The 16002-nt window shown below is 41.1% G+C and overlaps 1 protein-coding gene across 1 annotated transcript in view; it reads left to right on the plus strand.

Moving 5' to 3' along the window:
* The window catches only part of SORCS1 (sortilin related VPS10 domain containing receptor 1), a gene marked incomplete at its 5' end in the record, with an annotated part of 298352 nt that overhangs the window by 250448 nt on the left and 31902 nt on the right, over positions 1-16002 (plus strand). The window contains 2 exons of the mRNA XM_080620246.1: positions 7349-7462; positions 8449-8620. Coding sequence (XP_080476372.1) covers positions 7349-7462; positions 8449-8620 — 286 coding nt within the window. The remainder of the gene's footprint in view (positions 1-7348; positions 7463-8448; positions 8621-16002) is intronic.

Raw genomic sequence — 16002 nt, forward strand, 5'->3', positions numbered from 1 at the left:
AGTTTACATGCACCAAGACTCCTCAAATCTGTTGTAAGAAGCAGAATTAGGAGTTTGTGATGAAAGTAATCTTGTTAAAGATTTGCCTGAGAAAAATATCTGCAAAAATCCTGCAGGTTTCTGTGCTGTCCTGTCCTGACCGACAGAAAACCTTACTGACCTAGGAGGGCTTTCCTCCTTCTGATGGAACCAGGTTTGGTTTAGAGTGGACTGTAGTGATCCTCTCCAATTCTCTCTGAGCTCTGTTATTCCTGCAGTCCTCGGATCTGGATTTTTCCTTTATCCATTTCAACTTCCTTCCCCACCACCTCTGAGGGAAAAAAAGACTGAAACCTTGCTTTAAGCATCCAGTTCAGAAATATTTACCAGCAATATTCATCACTTTTTTATCTACTTAAAAAAGTCAGGAGCTACCTTGACATAGATTTGCCTGAGAAGGACAGAAAAGCCTCAAGGAACAGAACACAGAATTTTACCAAGAAAGGAGAAAAGGAATGGGAAGAAAAAAGCAATTCTGCTTATCAGCCCAGTTTTATTGTGCTAAGAAATGCCAAGCTGCTGCTGTACTGTAGCGCTCAGTGCCTGCCTTGTTGAACTCTGCACTAGGCTTCACTGCCAATGCACCCCGCAGAATATGGTCCAAAGAGGCATTTGGACAAAAATCAGTGAAAGAATCCTTACTGTGGAAGGATGTCCTCTGTGGGGTCCTTCCTGCAAAAGGAAGAAACACTTTCTCATCCTCACTCATGACATTTCAGCGCTGCTTTTGAATTCTCTAGTTCTCTTTCTTTTTTTTTTGCTGGGCAGGGCTTTTAACTGAAGGAGATTGAAGGGGACATGTATCTGCCAGGCAGGGAGAAACCCCTTAGATGACTGCACTTGATTTTGCAATCTTGAAATAAACTGGGCAGCTTTTTATATTAACATCAGTGGTTACAGGACCTGGCATTGTATAAAGAATCAAAGATGACAATAATCCCTGCCTCTATCAGAGCAGGACTTTCTTTGCTTTCTAAGCACTAAATTTGTATGGAGGAAATTATCTAAGCTTGTCAGAGCTTGGAGAAAAAAAGATATCTGTGTGGTCAGGTAAAGTGGAAAAAAAAAACCCAAAACCAACAGTGTTATTCCTGTTAATCCTGCAAGTGCTTTTTTATCAGTTCAGGGGGGAAAATTGCTGGTTATGAAAGACATAAAGATTTTATAATGTTTTTTCTCCTTGCGATGCCATAAAACTCCAGGGTTCATTTCTAATCTGTATTCCATGGTAGTTCTATCTCAGATAAAAGGGCATAGAAACAAAACTGAGTTACATTAGAAAGTACTTCCTCTAGCCTTGGGAACCTGAACTCTTCTGACAGTAGACATCTCTTATCATGGGCTAGAACCAAAACGACGGGGGGGACAGGGCTGAACCTGAGTTATTTATTCTCCATGCAGGGCTGAGGCTGGCAGCCAGAGGGCAGTAGTGCTTCAGGAATAGGGTGAAGTGGAACTGTGCAGAAGCCCTCGGCAAATCTGCCCTAGCAACGGCCTAGAAACGGGAATGTCCTTCTTCATTTAATTGATCTGGGTAAATGGATGACACCATTACTTGTGTGTTATTAAAGCATTAATTTACCAGGTTTCCTTACATTGTGTTCCTTCCCACCATTTGAGCATTATTACGGCAATATCTCTTCAATAGAAACGCTTCCTAGCCACAGATGGAAGTGTTTTGTGGTGTTCAACCTTCAGCTACCTGTCTCCCAGGTCCTTCAATAGAAACTTTCAGTAGTGGTAGTCTCACTACCAGTCTTCCCTCTGAACCCACTGTCATTAATACTGAGGGCTTCTTCTATCAGTATTCCCATATCTCACCTTTGTGGGAAGTATAAGCCTTTTGATACTGGTTCTAGTGACTTTGTATAGCCACAGAGGCACAAAGGAGCCTTAGTGCAACTGAAAATCAGGCCTATTTAGTTCACTGATGATATCAGTAAGGATCTGGCTAGTTCTTTTTCTATTGTATTAAATAAATGAGACATTTAAATGAGGCCTGCCTAGTAGATTTAGTTTTCATGCTAAAACACCGGAGTCCTGCACCATGAGAAACTGTCCTGACAAACTGTGGGGATGCAGAAGGCAGAATGGGATCAGGTTCTCTTGGCTTCATGTGTTGCCACTCATCAGGTGAGGTAGGCACTGGTTCTGAAACACACATACGTTTGCACCCTCAGGTTAACTAACTTTGTTTTATCACTGAGGTAGGCTTGGTTAGCTAATGAATAGCAATTTGGAATGAATTTTTAGTTCATTTTGAATGCTTGTGGAATGCAGATTCACCATGCAAAGTCTACGGCGTATGTCTGCACCTTTAGGGTCCTAGTTTTCTACCAGGCATGGACTTACTGGAAAGTTTCTGGGGATTTAAGGTTCCCTGTTAACATGAGATGGTACAGGTTGACTCCAAATACTTTGATGTGATTATAATCATATGTCTTCATCAATCCATAATTCAAACTTCAGCTGACTCCATTCTTCTCTGTGATAAATCCTGAGTCGGATCCTGTAGAACTGGAAAGCAAGCACAGCTCCCCAAATATACACTCGCATCATAATTCAGTATTAGGAAATGGTATTAAAAGAATAAGAAGGTGGTCAGACTTTTCCATAGCTGTGGCCAGAGTTATTTTTTTCCACAAGTGCTTTTGGAAACTGCAGAACAAAGGTGACCGTAATCACAAATACCTCAATTCACCCCATTCAATGTCTGAAAAGTTCAGAAAGCAGAGCATACAAAATAGCAAGCAGCATTTTCAGCTTCTGGCGTTAGCTGATATTAAGGTGAAGCTGTTAGTGTCGAGGAAGTCCTGTGGTTGCATGTTAAGTCACGTCTTGATTTTTAGAAGGTATGAGCATGGCAGTCACTCATCTGACTTGATTTGTTATTTCAGCATCTTAAAATAGTGGTATTTTAATAATTTCACATGGATTTACAGTTCTTCCATGACATTATGTCTGTCAGGTCTGTATTCAAAGTGCAGATTTCCTTAAGGAATTTCTTTTCCTTTGATTATTACCTGTGCTGCAAATCATAGAATCATAGACTTGTTAGGGTTGGAAAAGACCTTAAGATCATCTAGTTCCAACCCTCCTGCCATGGGCAGGGACACCTCACACTAAACCATGCCATCCAACGCTCTGTCCAACCTGGCCTTGAACACCGCCAGGGATGGAGCATTCACAGCTTCTGTGGACAACCCATTCCAGTGCCTCTCCACCCTCACAGTCAAGAACTTCCTCCTTGTATCCAGTCTAAACTTCCCCTGTTTAAGTTTTAACCCATTACCCCTTTTCCTATCACTATAGTCCTTAATGAAGAGTCGCTCTCCAGCATCCTTATAAGCCTCCTTCAGATACTGGAAGGCTGCTATGAGGTCTCCATAATCTTAGATAAGGGAATTTACTGTGAACTTTGAGCAAGGATACAGAACTTCTGGAATGAATTTAAATCTGTCTCTAATTACAGAGAAGGACTTACAATCCTACTTGACTAAAACAAACAAGTAGGATTTCAGTTTAAACCAGTAAAAGTGGCCAGGGTAAAACCATCATCAGTGAGGGCCACAAGATAGTCTGCTTCATACTGACAAAACAATCCCTGCTGGTAAATGTTCCACTCTTTTTTTATAAGCACATTATCTATTTCACCTGACTTCTTTTCAGGCAGGCACAAAATATCATCACTATATGCAAATTCCAATTCCCAGTCACCAGGCAATGACTTCGCTAGCTGATTGCCATCTAAAGCGGATGCCTTCTCTGTCTCCAGATTTTGCTATACTATGGCAATCCAACTGATGCTAATGCTTGTTGATTGCTACAAAGCCTGTTGTGCCAAATTGTAAGCAGCAATTTGTTGTCAGCATCAATGTTCTGCGTGCACCAGCCTGTAGCCAAGGAATTCATTAGATTCTGAGACTGTGGAGATGAAGGGCGGCTGGTGCATCTGCAAAGAGATACAGAACAGCAATTGATGTCGTTTACTGGGATGATATTTCTGTAGGGCCTTAATGAGCCAGACGATTTGTAAGCCTGAAAACAACACTGTGAAACTTGTGCTTAGAACTATGTCTGCTGTGAAATTCCTATTATTTCATTCTCTTGACTTTGAGAATTATGGTCCAAGTATAGTCAAGCATAGCTAAGTCAAACTTGGCTTGTCCAGATGTGCAGGTGCTAATAGGAAACAAAATTATGGCACAAGTCTAGACGCCTGTATAGTAAAAAATCCCAGAACAACACTGCTGAATCAAATTGGACTGTAGGCATTGATCCCCTCTGAGGCAGATTTCACTGTATTACTTTGTTTTGTTGCCACCTGACTGATCACAGAACACTGTGTTAGTGTTCTAACACAGTTCTAGCAGTGTTACAGCTTTTTAATCAGTGACAAATGATGACTTCGGAATATAGTGCTGCAGAGTGTTGATGAATTACAAAAATACAGGAGTCCCACTTGTATGTAAATATTTGTTTTCTCTATGCAAATCAGAATGGTATTATTCTTCATTATAAAGTGTATTCTGAAGCTATAGTGTTCTTACTCCAACAAAGATGATTGGAGAAGCACATGGCAGTGGGAGAATACGTTGGCTGATGCTTGCAAAGCAATTAAGCAACATTCAGTCACTAGCATATGAGTAAATAGATTGACGAAAATTCAGTCAAAAAAATGAGGAAAAGACCATTTAGGTCAGCTACTTCATTGCTGTTTCCTATACTATGTTCTCAATTACTGATTGTAGATATCCCAAGAACCACAGCTGCCAAAATGTTCCTTTGGAACATCGTGCAGTCTAATAGATGTTTAGGAGTTTTCCCAAATGACATGCGGCTTTAATTTTATTTTGCTTAATGTCATATTTTTAATTTCCCCTTTTTCTAGATTGCCTCAAAACATTTTTTTCTGTAGTTCAGAAGGAAAAGTTACAGGCAGGAGTAAAAAAAGATGACAAAATTCTTCTCAGTGTCCTGCTTCTGATAGCAAATGTATGAAATTGAACAAAAAATAAATTGCAAAATATTTGCTCAGTTTTCTTCCTGGTCTCATACCTTAGGTCACTACCAGACTTCCTAAAGTTATTTAATAATGATTCATTAGATTTTTGTCTTAGACCATTATGCTTTAGTCCAGAAAGACATTTGAAGAAAGTCTTCGTTATGTTAAACATTCTCACTGTTGTTAATATTATTCTACAAATATAATTGATCACATTGCTGCTTATTAGGAGATGCTGAATCTAGTAGCCTGATAGAGGCAAGGCTGCTGCAGCTTCATGTCCCCTGATTCAAGCAGTACTAAGGCTGAGTGTTCTTGATAGGCAGACGTGCACGCATTTACAGTACATATATGCAAATATACACATTTGGTGACACAGACTAGCACAAACAGAAAACACAGCACTCACACAAACACTAGTTGCATCATCCTGATCCTCTCTCAGGTTCATCAGGATGAAATCCCATTTGTGGAAAATAGGTGCACAATATATGCAATATTGATCCCACCGTTACCTGGTCTTAGACACCCAGGTCTGTCCAGTATCTAGCCCCTGGATGCTTTGTCTCCCCATTTGCTGACAACTGGGTATCTCCAGTTGTCTCATGGCAAATCATGACATTCACACGTGTAACAGGTCTCACAAGCAGGTCCAGATGTATATGGCTTTACACCAGTAGCCATTCCCTCAGACTTCTTGGTCTATTCAATTACTAGTTCAATATCCAGCCCTTTCTTATGACCCCAACAGCAGCTAGCTCCCAAGTCTTTTATCCTACTCACTGGCATCTCCCACTGATGATCTGGTAGGTCTCACCCTGGCCATGGGCTGATGGCTGTCCTATGACAGGCTTGGGAGGAGTTGGGGTAGGGGCTTCACTGGCTCTGATCAAGTTATTGTGCTTCCTCCGCCTCCAGTTTTTCTCTCTGCTTCTTTGCATATACAGAGATGAGCCTTTAATTACATAATCTAACGCTGCCCTAATCCTCATTTCCTAAAGCATCAGGGTACTTCATGCCAAAACATTGAAGATAATAAGCAGAAAAAGAGCTTTACAAAGAAGTACAATTTTAAGACCAAGGGTCATGTTGCAGCTGGAATATTGGAATGGACTTGGTGGACTCTGTATAGCAGTTCTCAGAAATGACATAGAATCATAGAATAGTTAGGGTTAGAAAGGACCTTAAGATCATCTAGTTCCAACCCCCCTGCCATGGGCAGGGACACCTCACACTAAACCATCTCACTCAAGGCTCTGTCCAACCTGGCCTTGAACACCGCCAGGGGTGGAGCATTCACAGCACCCTTTGGCAACCCATTCCAGTGCCTCACCACCCTTACAGTAAAGAATTTCTTCCTTATATCCAATCTAAACTTCCCCTGTTTAAGTTTTAACCCATTACCCCTTTTCCTATCACTTCTGTCCCTAATGAAGAGTTCCTCTCCAGCATCATTATAGGCCCCATATTCCCTTAGCTTCTCCATTGTGAGATATGAAGAAAGTTTGGTAACAGGAGTAAAAGTGATTTTCAACAAAACAGCTCTTGTTACTTAACTGCTGTAGAGTAAACCCACATGTGAATGGAATACTGATTAAAGAAGGGGTTTGTTAATTTGATCCACAATAACAATTTTCATAGGGTCTTTGTTTACCTGGGATCAAAACTAATTTGAACTGTTCTTTAGTGGAACAAAAGCTGATTTAGTCATAGCTAAACCCAAACTGGGACAAAAGATTACAGTTGACGAATTGTTTTTAACACAATTTTTGGTAGCATTTCCTCTTCCAAACAAAAATAGAATTGAGGATTGCAGCCTTCTTTTCCATTACCAAATACACGGTTAATGCCTTCAGCTCAGAGCTCTCTCAGGGCTGTAAATTTTCCTCTACAGCTCATGTGATATAGTTTCCATATACAATTAACTTTTTAGCACTTCAATTTTCTAAGATATGACTGAGACAGCAGTGATTGAACTTAGCGTAGATCCTAGCTTTTATTATATTTTAGTCTAGAGTTGAACCGAAGAAGCACTGTTAGACTGGGGATGGAGAACACTTCATGCAATAGCTCGTAAGCTAACTAGTCTGGTTCTGCTTGTTTATAGTGGGACATGTGCAAGGTAACTGTACCACCCCCAAGAAAAGCTAAAGCAGGATGAAGAATTTGTTCTTGGAATGAAAAAATAAGAAATCTTAGTAAATAGGTTGAGTAAACCCAAAACTTGTATCAATAATAGAGAGCATGAACTAACACCTGTATTTTTCGTTTTTAATGTGACCATTTCTTTTAATGCTCAAACAGTGATTATGGATATGAACGTCACAGCAATGGGCAGTGTTTGCCAGCATTTTGGTATAACCCATCTTCCTTGTCGAAAGACTGTAGCCTTGGACAGAGTTATCTCAACAGCACTGGGTAAGTGACACACCAGACTTTATTTAGCTAGAGCACCTATATGGACTTTAACCCTATGACAACTACAGATTGCACTTACTATAGGCGTCTCAAAGCTGGCTGAAGCCCTTGGGACCTCTTCTTCACTGATTTTGTTGAGGTGTAGTCAGAACTCCAGATCTCCGTCATGTACGGTCCAGAGCTTTCTCTGAAAAATGGCTTAAATAAACCTGGGGGGAAAATTGTAAGGCCAAGGCCAAATCATTAAAGTCTCTGAAAAGACTCCTTTTAAAATCATGTGGGATCAGGTGAGGCAGAAATGGTGGAAAACCAATTAGAAGAAAGAGATTAACTGATAAATGTGTGAACTGAAGTAATAGATGGGCAGCTAGCCTGAATGCTGATTATTCTTTGGCCTTCTTGGAAGTCAGTGGAGGATGTAGTTTAAGTTAAGATGCTGACCTCAGGCATCATTTCTGATGCAAATGATTGAACCAACCAAAGTAATCCAAGCTGTTTTGGCTTTTTCTACACTCAAAGATAGTCAGGATTTGCTTTTTTCTTCAACTCTTATTTTTGTAGCTCTTGAAAGTTGAGGCCACAGAGAGTGGCCTCACAGCTGATTGAACTAGAAAGTATGTGAGAAGAGCTGTTAAACTATGCCTAACAGTATAATAACTGAATACAGTTCTGTGCTCTATGTGTATATCATATATTTATAACTTTATAGTTATTTAACACATAATATAAAGAAGAATATAATTTTATGTTTTAGACAGTTTATTAATATGTGGTATATAGGTGTTTTATGCAGGAAAATATTACATGCCATTAAGAACAGTATTAACTACTTGTATGTTAGGCACATGAAGCGTGCTTGGCTGAGACAAATACTAAAATATATTTGGGAATCTGTTTTCTTCCAATCCTTTTAGTCCTCAAAACTTCCTTCCCATTCCCAGTTAACCCTGTTAGCATCTTCCATAGATTTCTCTCTTCCTTTTCAGGTACCGGAAAGTTGTTTCTAATAACTGCACGGATGGTGTAAGAGAGAGGTACACAGCAAAACCACAGCAATGCCCTGGCAAAGCCCCACAGGGCCTTCGCATAATTACATCTGATGGCAAACTGACAGCCGAGCAAGGGCACAACGTCACTTTCCTGGTACAACTGGAGGAGGTAGGCTTTATTTTTATGTTGCAACCCAGGCCCCGTGGGTGTATTTGAGTCTGATTCATGCTAGACAATGTTTGCAAAGTGGTGAAGAGGTGAACCAAGAAAGTGTGAGATAAAGGTAGTCAGCTCCACGGTGTAGCTGGGTAGGGTTTGCCCTAAAATGTGACAGGTGATGTATGGAAATGACTGTAACAGTATTGGAGTGCATAGGGTGATATCCAGGGAGACCTTGATAAAAACTAGGAACTGGTTTGGTTTGGGAATTTTACAATAAAACTGGAGAGCAGGGGTTTGAATCCTTTAACTGTGCTTTTGACTTCTTGCTGTGTTTGAAATTGAATATCCATTTTTATTTGACACTGACTTTCAACCAAACATGGCTAATGTTGTAATCAAATGTGCAGATCTGTTCTCATCATGCAAGTTGGTACATATTCTTTAGATGTTTGCGAATGAAATCTCAAGATGTCAGCAGCAGCATGAAGTCTGAGACCGATTGCAAATGTGAAGCTGACTCAGATTGATCAGAGCCTGTGTTTTTGTTACATCTGTAACTTGGTGTGTCATTGTTCTCCTCTGTTCCATTTTTGAATCCTTAGAAGATGTTTAAAACCTTTTGGGTGTTTTTTATTCTCAGCACTTCTTCATCCGTGTTCAATTGCAGGTGCCCAAATAACATTCACAAACTGTTTTCTCTTTTTTCCTTATGCAATTTAACCTCTTTAAGCTTATACCCTTTTTCCTTTGTAGCTGGTTAATAAATTCTAAAACAACTATGCTTTTACACTACATCCCTTTGCAGCTTAGAGCATTCATGGAAATTACTTCTGACCCTCTCCATAGTAAATGTCATCTACAGTGAGGAAAGAGAAATGAGGATGACCTCTGGAGCTGACTTTTGTAGGGGTGTGTTGGGGTTTTTACATCTCTATTATTGACACTTTCTCCAGCAAACAGGTGTCCTTATTTGTAAAGGCAATAGCGTATAATAAATCATATCTAACCTGAAGCATTTTTTTGACCTGAATGTTCATTTTCTCCAAAATGTGATCGCTTTATTTCAGTGTTGACAATCATACAACATTACTGCTGTAGATGCAGTCATAACAGTATAAACATATAATTTCATCTGGATAAATTATTGATTTCTGTGTTTTTGAAGATGAAGAATAAAAAGTCCAAATCAAGATTCAAAGTCTTTAGGCTTTAAAAAAAAAATAATTAAAATATCAATTAAGTTTTCATTGTATTGCCTTTCTAGTCTCAGCAAAGTTTTAAAACAGATTGAGAGAAAGAGATAGGTAATACAAGAAGTAATACCCAAAGCTATCAAAGAATAATGCCAGTAGTCAGAGAGAGAGACCATCATTCACAGTGTGAGAAGCTCAGGACAAATGTTTTGCTCTTCCTTCTGTATTTCAGCTCCCACGTCCTGTAAGTATACCCTGACCACTCTGTCATACAGGGATCTGCTGTGAGTTGTTCTGTCTTATCTGTTGATTCCAGTCTTTTTTGATGCCCTGCTTCAGTAGTCACCAGAGTCTGGAAGCAACGCCTTCTCCATTAGGAGATGATGTCTTTCTCATGCTGTGTATCAAGAATGTAAAGTATGTTTTGATGAGTGAGTGAGCTTCTGAAGAGATCTAAAGGGGAGCTTTCTTTTACTATATCTGATAAGGAAGAGGTTAGGAATTGTTGTGAGGGCTGAAAGAGTATTGATCAACCTCCATCCTTTCTGATTATTCTTCCTGCTAGATGAAGCTTGATCTGCTCCTAGATTTGTCAATATAAAGAGCAACCAACACAGCTTTTAGGTGAATTCAACCTAATCTTGCAATGATTCGGTTCGTTTGATACGCTGGAGGGAAGGAATGCCATCCAGAGGGACCTTGACACACTTGTGAGGTTGGCTGATGCCAACATTATGAAGTTTAACCATGACAAGTACAAGGTCCTGTGTCTGGGTCGGAGCATTTTGTGTGGATTTTGGGCTGATGTTGCAGCAAAAGAAACATTCAACAAAGACAAAAATTTGCCTGGCTATTTGCAAGCTATAGGAGAATAAACTGTGTTTATAGCAGTATAATTGTACATACATGTTTTTATTGAATTAACTGTTTGAGTAGCAAAAATCACACTACTCACTAGAAATATTAAACAACCCAGCAAAAGAACAACCACCCTTTTATATAATAGATATTGATTTCACAGAATCACAGAATAATTGAGGTTAGGAGGAATCTGTGGAGATTTAGCCCAACCCCACTTCTCCAAGGGAATTTTTTTTCCCCTTGCAAACATGGCAGTGGTATCACAAAACAACTTGCCATTTTCTGTTTAGTTCTGCCCTGCGTGGGTATACAGCATAGTACAATCCAGGATGTTCAGCATCCACAAAATCTCTGACACTCCATTTTAGCTGAAAAGAAGGCATCAGGCAAAGTTAAAAAAGGCTGGAGATGTCTGTGTATGCATGCATGGTTTTTTCCCAATGGCATGTGAAGAAAGTATGTGCTATTCAAAGTATGCAGGGACTGTAAGGATGAAGACCTTGGGCCCACTGTAGGAGAGGATCTGGTTCGTGACCATCTTAAGAGCCTGAACATGCACAAGTCCCTGGGACCTGATGAAATCCATCCGCGGGTCCTGCAGGAGCTGGCGAATGAAGTTGCTGAGCCACTGGCCATCATATTTGAAAAATCATGGCAGTCAGGTGAAGTTCCCGATGCTGGAAAAAGGGAAATATAACCCCCATTTTCAAGAAGGGGAAAATGGATGACCCGGGGAATTACAGACCAGTCAGTCTCAACTCTGTGCCTGGCAAAATCTTGGAGCAGATTCTCCTGGAAGGCATGCTAAGGCACATGAAAAACAGCAAGGTGCTTGGTGACAGCCAGCATGGCTTCACTAAGGGGAAATCCTGCCTGACCAATTTGGTGGCCTTCTATGATGGGGCTACGGAACTGATGGACAGGGGCAGAGCAGTTGACATCATCTACCTGGACTTGTGCAAAGCGTTCGACACCATCCCACAGGACATCCTTGTCTCTAAATTGCAGAGACATCAAATTGATGGGTGGACCACTCGGTGGATAAAGAACTGGCTGGATGGCCTCATGCAAAGAGTTGTGGTCAATGGCTCAATTTAGCCATGGCTGGAGACGAGTAATGAGAGGTGTCCCTCAGGGATCGGTGTTGAGACCGTTCTTGTTCAACATCTTTGTCAGTGACATGGACAGTGGGATTGAGTGCGCCCTCAGCAAGTTTGCCGATAACACCAAGCTGTGTGGTTTGGATGATACACTGGAAGGAAGGGATGCCATCCAGAGGGACCTCGACACGCTTGTGAGGTGGGCTGATGCCAACCTGATGAAGTTTAACCATGCCAAGTTGCAAGGTCCTACACCTGGGTTGGAGCAATCCCAGGCACAGCTACAGGTTGGGCAGAGAAGAGATTCAGAGCAGCCCTGCAGAGAAGGACTTGGGGGTGTTGGTCGATGAGAAAATGAACATGAGCCGGCTGCAGTGTGTGCTCACAGCCCAGAAAGCCAACTGTATCCTGGGCTGCATCAAGAGGAGTGTGACCAGCAGGTCAAAGGAGGTGATCCTGCCCCTCTACTCTGCTCTTGTGAGACCTCACTTGGAGTATTGTGTGCAGTTCTGGTGTCCTCAGCATAAAAAGGACATGGAACTGTTGGAACAAGTCCAGAGGAGGGCCACGAGGATGATCAGGGGACTGGAGCACCTCCCGTATGGAGACAGGCTGAGAAAGTTGGGGCTGTTCAGCCTGGAGAAGAGAAGGCTGCGTGGAGACCTCATAGCAGCCTTCCAGTATCTGAAGGGGGCTATAGGGATGCTGGGGATGGACTCTTCATTAGGGACTGTAGTGATAGGACAAGGGGTAACGGGTTCAAACTTAAACAGGGGAAGTTTAGATTGGATCTAAGGAAGAAATTCTTTACTGAGAGGGTGGTGAGGCACTGGAATGGGTTGCCCAGGGAAGTTCTAAATGCTCCATCCCTGGTGGTGTTCAAGGCCAGGTTAGATGAGGCCTTGGGTGACATGGTTTAGTGTGAGGTGTCCCTGACCATGGCAGGAGGGTTGGAACTGGATGATCTTAAGGTCCTTTCCAATCCTAACTATTCTATGATTCTATGATTCTATTCAATTATTTTCCTCTGGAGTGGAGGTCAATATTTTAAGTGCTACACCTGATGAGGACTCTTCCTTTAGCTTGTGTCATAGTTAATATCTTTTAGGATGTAAAAAAACAGTGGCCTTTGCTTGTCTCATAATTCCTTTATATCTTAACATCTCTTGTATCCCTCTGAGACAGTTTGTTTGAAGCCTTCAGATCTGCAGAGCTGCAGCCTCCCATCTCCCTTCTGAGCCAAGGTACAAGAGTTCATTTTATATTTGTACTCCTGTTATCTTTCTATGGCTTTCTGATCCATCTAAGGACCCACCTGGGTCTGAAAAGAAGAGTGAACTGCAGAGGCAGGCTCACTGGAGGTCCTGAAAAGTCACTGCATCTCTGTAGTGGAGTGGATTACTAAGAGAGTAGGGGGAGGCAAATGGCAGCAGTAAAGACCTGATGTGTTCACTCTGGTGTGGGAATCCAGGGCAGGAACCATGTTGCAGGGTTTTGTTGTAGATCTTGCTTGTGCCTGCAGTGATGCTGAAGGCTGGGACTGTGTCATTCTGACAATAACACAATATCAATAAAAGTCTAAAGAGAAACAAAGACAAGACATTCAGAAATGTTCTGCTATTGAGGAAGGCAGAAAAGGAAAATAATTACTGAGTCTGTGCAAGTGAAAGCACTGAAACCATCAGTGCATAGAGCATTGCTGATTCCTAAGAGCCACGATTCTGGCCCAGTTTCTCTAACCCTGACTCACATAAAATTTTCCTGTAAAGCATTTATATTTGTTAGCACATAAATATCATTAAAAGAAAAACCAACCAACAGCTCATATTTAAATGACCTGAGTGTAAGTATGCTTTCCAAAGTAGTCTAACTATTTTGTCACCTTTTAGGATTTCTAAAACTGTTTGCAATGTCACCTCACACTTAATATCTTTGGTTTCATTACTGGAAAGGTTTCTCCAGGTTAGTTCTCCTATTAATCTGGGTATAATCATCATGATATTTTTATTGTGTGACAACAGCCAGGAAGCATCAATGCTTCCTTTTACAATTAGCATATGTCCCATTTTACAAAGCATTACAAAAGTGTTTAATAAGGAGAGCACCATACTTAAACTGGTAATTTTGTTCTTAAATTTCTATTGAGCTAAGCAGAATAGCAACAGCGTCTTTATCACTAAATGGCAGTGCAGGAGAAAACTAGTTATGCTTAAAAACAAATTTTCCTGTCGCCTCAAAATCCTGCCAGTTTAAATGTTAATCTTTTGCCCTGGTGTGGGCTGTGTGCCCAGACTCAAGGCTAGTACTTCTGACACTGCAGCGTTCAACAACAGAGTTTTTCTCAGCCTAAGCAGCATGAATCCTTACTTTATTTTTGCACAGCAACAAAAGATCTCTCAAACCAAAAATTACAAAGCCATTTTTCCTACTGAAGTTCTTTAACCCGATGTCCTTGACATATTTTGTTGCTCTGTTGTATGAAATAGAGGAATTTTATTAAGTGTATTGTTTCTGCGTGTTTTCCTCATTACATGGTCACGTAGGTCTCTTGCCTGTCACAAACCCAATTGTTGTTTGTGTGTTTGAGTTATTTGTTAGAACATCAGATGCTTGTGCTTTCAGCAGAGACACTGAAAGCTGCAGCCTCCAGAACAACACTATTCAGCACAATGGCTTTCAAACTTATTTCATCTGATTGCTCATAGATCTTTGCTGAGAAGATGGACAGCAAAGATATTCGGAGTAGAAAGGTTCAGGGATTTGGCTCTTTCATTACAGATAAGTCACAGAGAAACTGCCTCCTCAAATTTATTTTTTATCTTGATAAAATGACAACCAAGATTCTTTGACATTCCAGGTCTGCCTCAGTTCTCACTTGACAAAGTCACTCGACTGAGAGTATGCTTTTTGGCTTGCTTTTGACTACTTGCTGCTGGTATATGATGTTTGGATTAGACTAATGTGTGAGGAAAGCTCACTTGTTCATACAGTTCAAGCTATGGTCTAGAATTCAGGCAATCTAAACTCATTCCTGAGCCACACTCTGAGCTCCTTCTGCACTACCTTGAGTAAGAAACCTAAACTTTTTGCTTTTTCATTCCCCCATTTGATATTCCCTCATTTCAAAATAGAGCTTTCTTTTCTCCCTCATGCCCTCCATGCCTTTCATTTACGCGTTGAATGCATGTAAGGCCAGAGAGCTCTCTCACTTAAAACTACTAAGGTACGATGTGTCTCAGGTGCATTTAATGAGCCCTGGTATCTTGCCAGGGGGACAATACCATTAGCATTTCCCACCTCAGCACTGTCATTTGGTGCAATTCAGAATTCAACTCAGCTGAAGTCTCTGGAGATGAGCTTAGCATTAGGATTGTTTTGACTGTTGATGTACTCAAATTAAAGATGCAAACCTAGTAGTACTTAAAAGTGTAATCTGTACTTTTTCATGGCATCCTACTATGTTTCCTCTCTTGATATCACAAGTTAGTTTGTAATGATTACAGAAATAGGAAACCTTCATCATCATGGAGTATTGTGTGCAGTTCTGGTGTCCTCAACATAAAAAGGACATGGAACTGTTGGAACAAGTCCAGAGGAGGGCCATGAGGATGATCAGGGGACTGGAGCACCTTCCGTATGGAGACACGCTGAGAAAGTTGGGGCTGTTCAGCCTGGAGAAGAGAAGGCTGCGTGGAGACCTCATAGCAGCCTTCCAGTATCTGAAGGGGACCTGTAAGGATGCTGGGGAGGGACTCTTCATCAGGGACTGCAGTGACAGGACAAGGGGTAACGGGTTCAAACTTAAACAGGGGAAGTTTAGATTGGATATAAGGAAGAAATTCTTTACTGAGAGGGTGGTGAGGTGCTGGAATGGGTTGCCCAGGGAAGTTGTGAATGCTCCATCCCTGGTGATGTTCAAGGCCAGGTTGGATGAGGGCTTGGGTGACATGGTTTAGTGTGGGGTGTCCCTGGCCATGGCAGGAGGGTTGGAACTAGAGGATCTTAAGGTCCTTTCCAATCCTAACTATTCTATGATTCTATGATTCTAACTTTCAGTGCCCATTCTGAATCATGGCTGTTTATCTTACTAATATCATCACATTGCTGTTAATAACACCAGAGACGAGCACATCCCCTCTCCCCTACCCCTGATTTCTCAATTACAATCATATTTGCTGTGTTACTGATGATGACAAGCTAGTTGAGAGAAATCAGATACTTTCATGCATTTTTA

This window comes from Psittacula echo, assembly GCF_963264785.1.
Source record: "Psittacula echo genome assembly, chromosome: 6".
NCBI classification, from domain to species: domain Eukaryota; kingdom Metazoa; phylum Chordata; class Aves; order Psittaciformes; family Psittacidae; genus Psittacula; species Psittacula echo.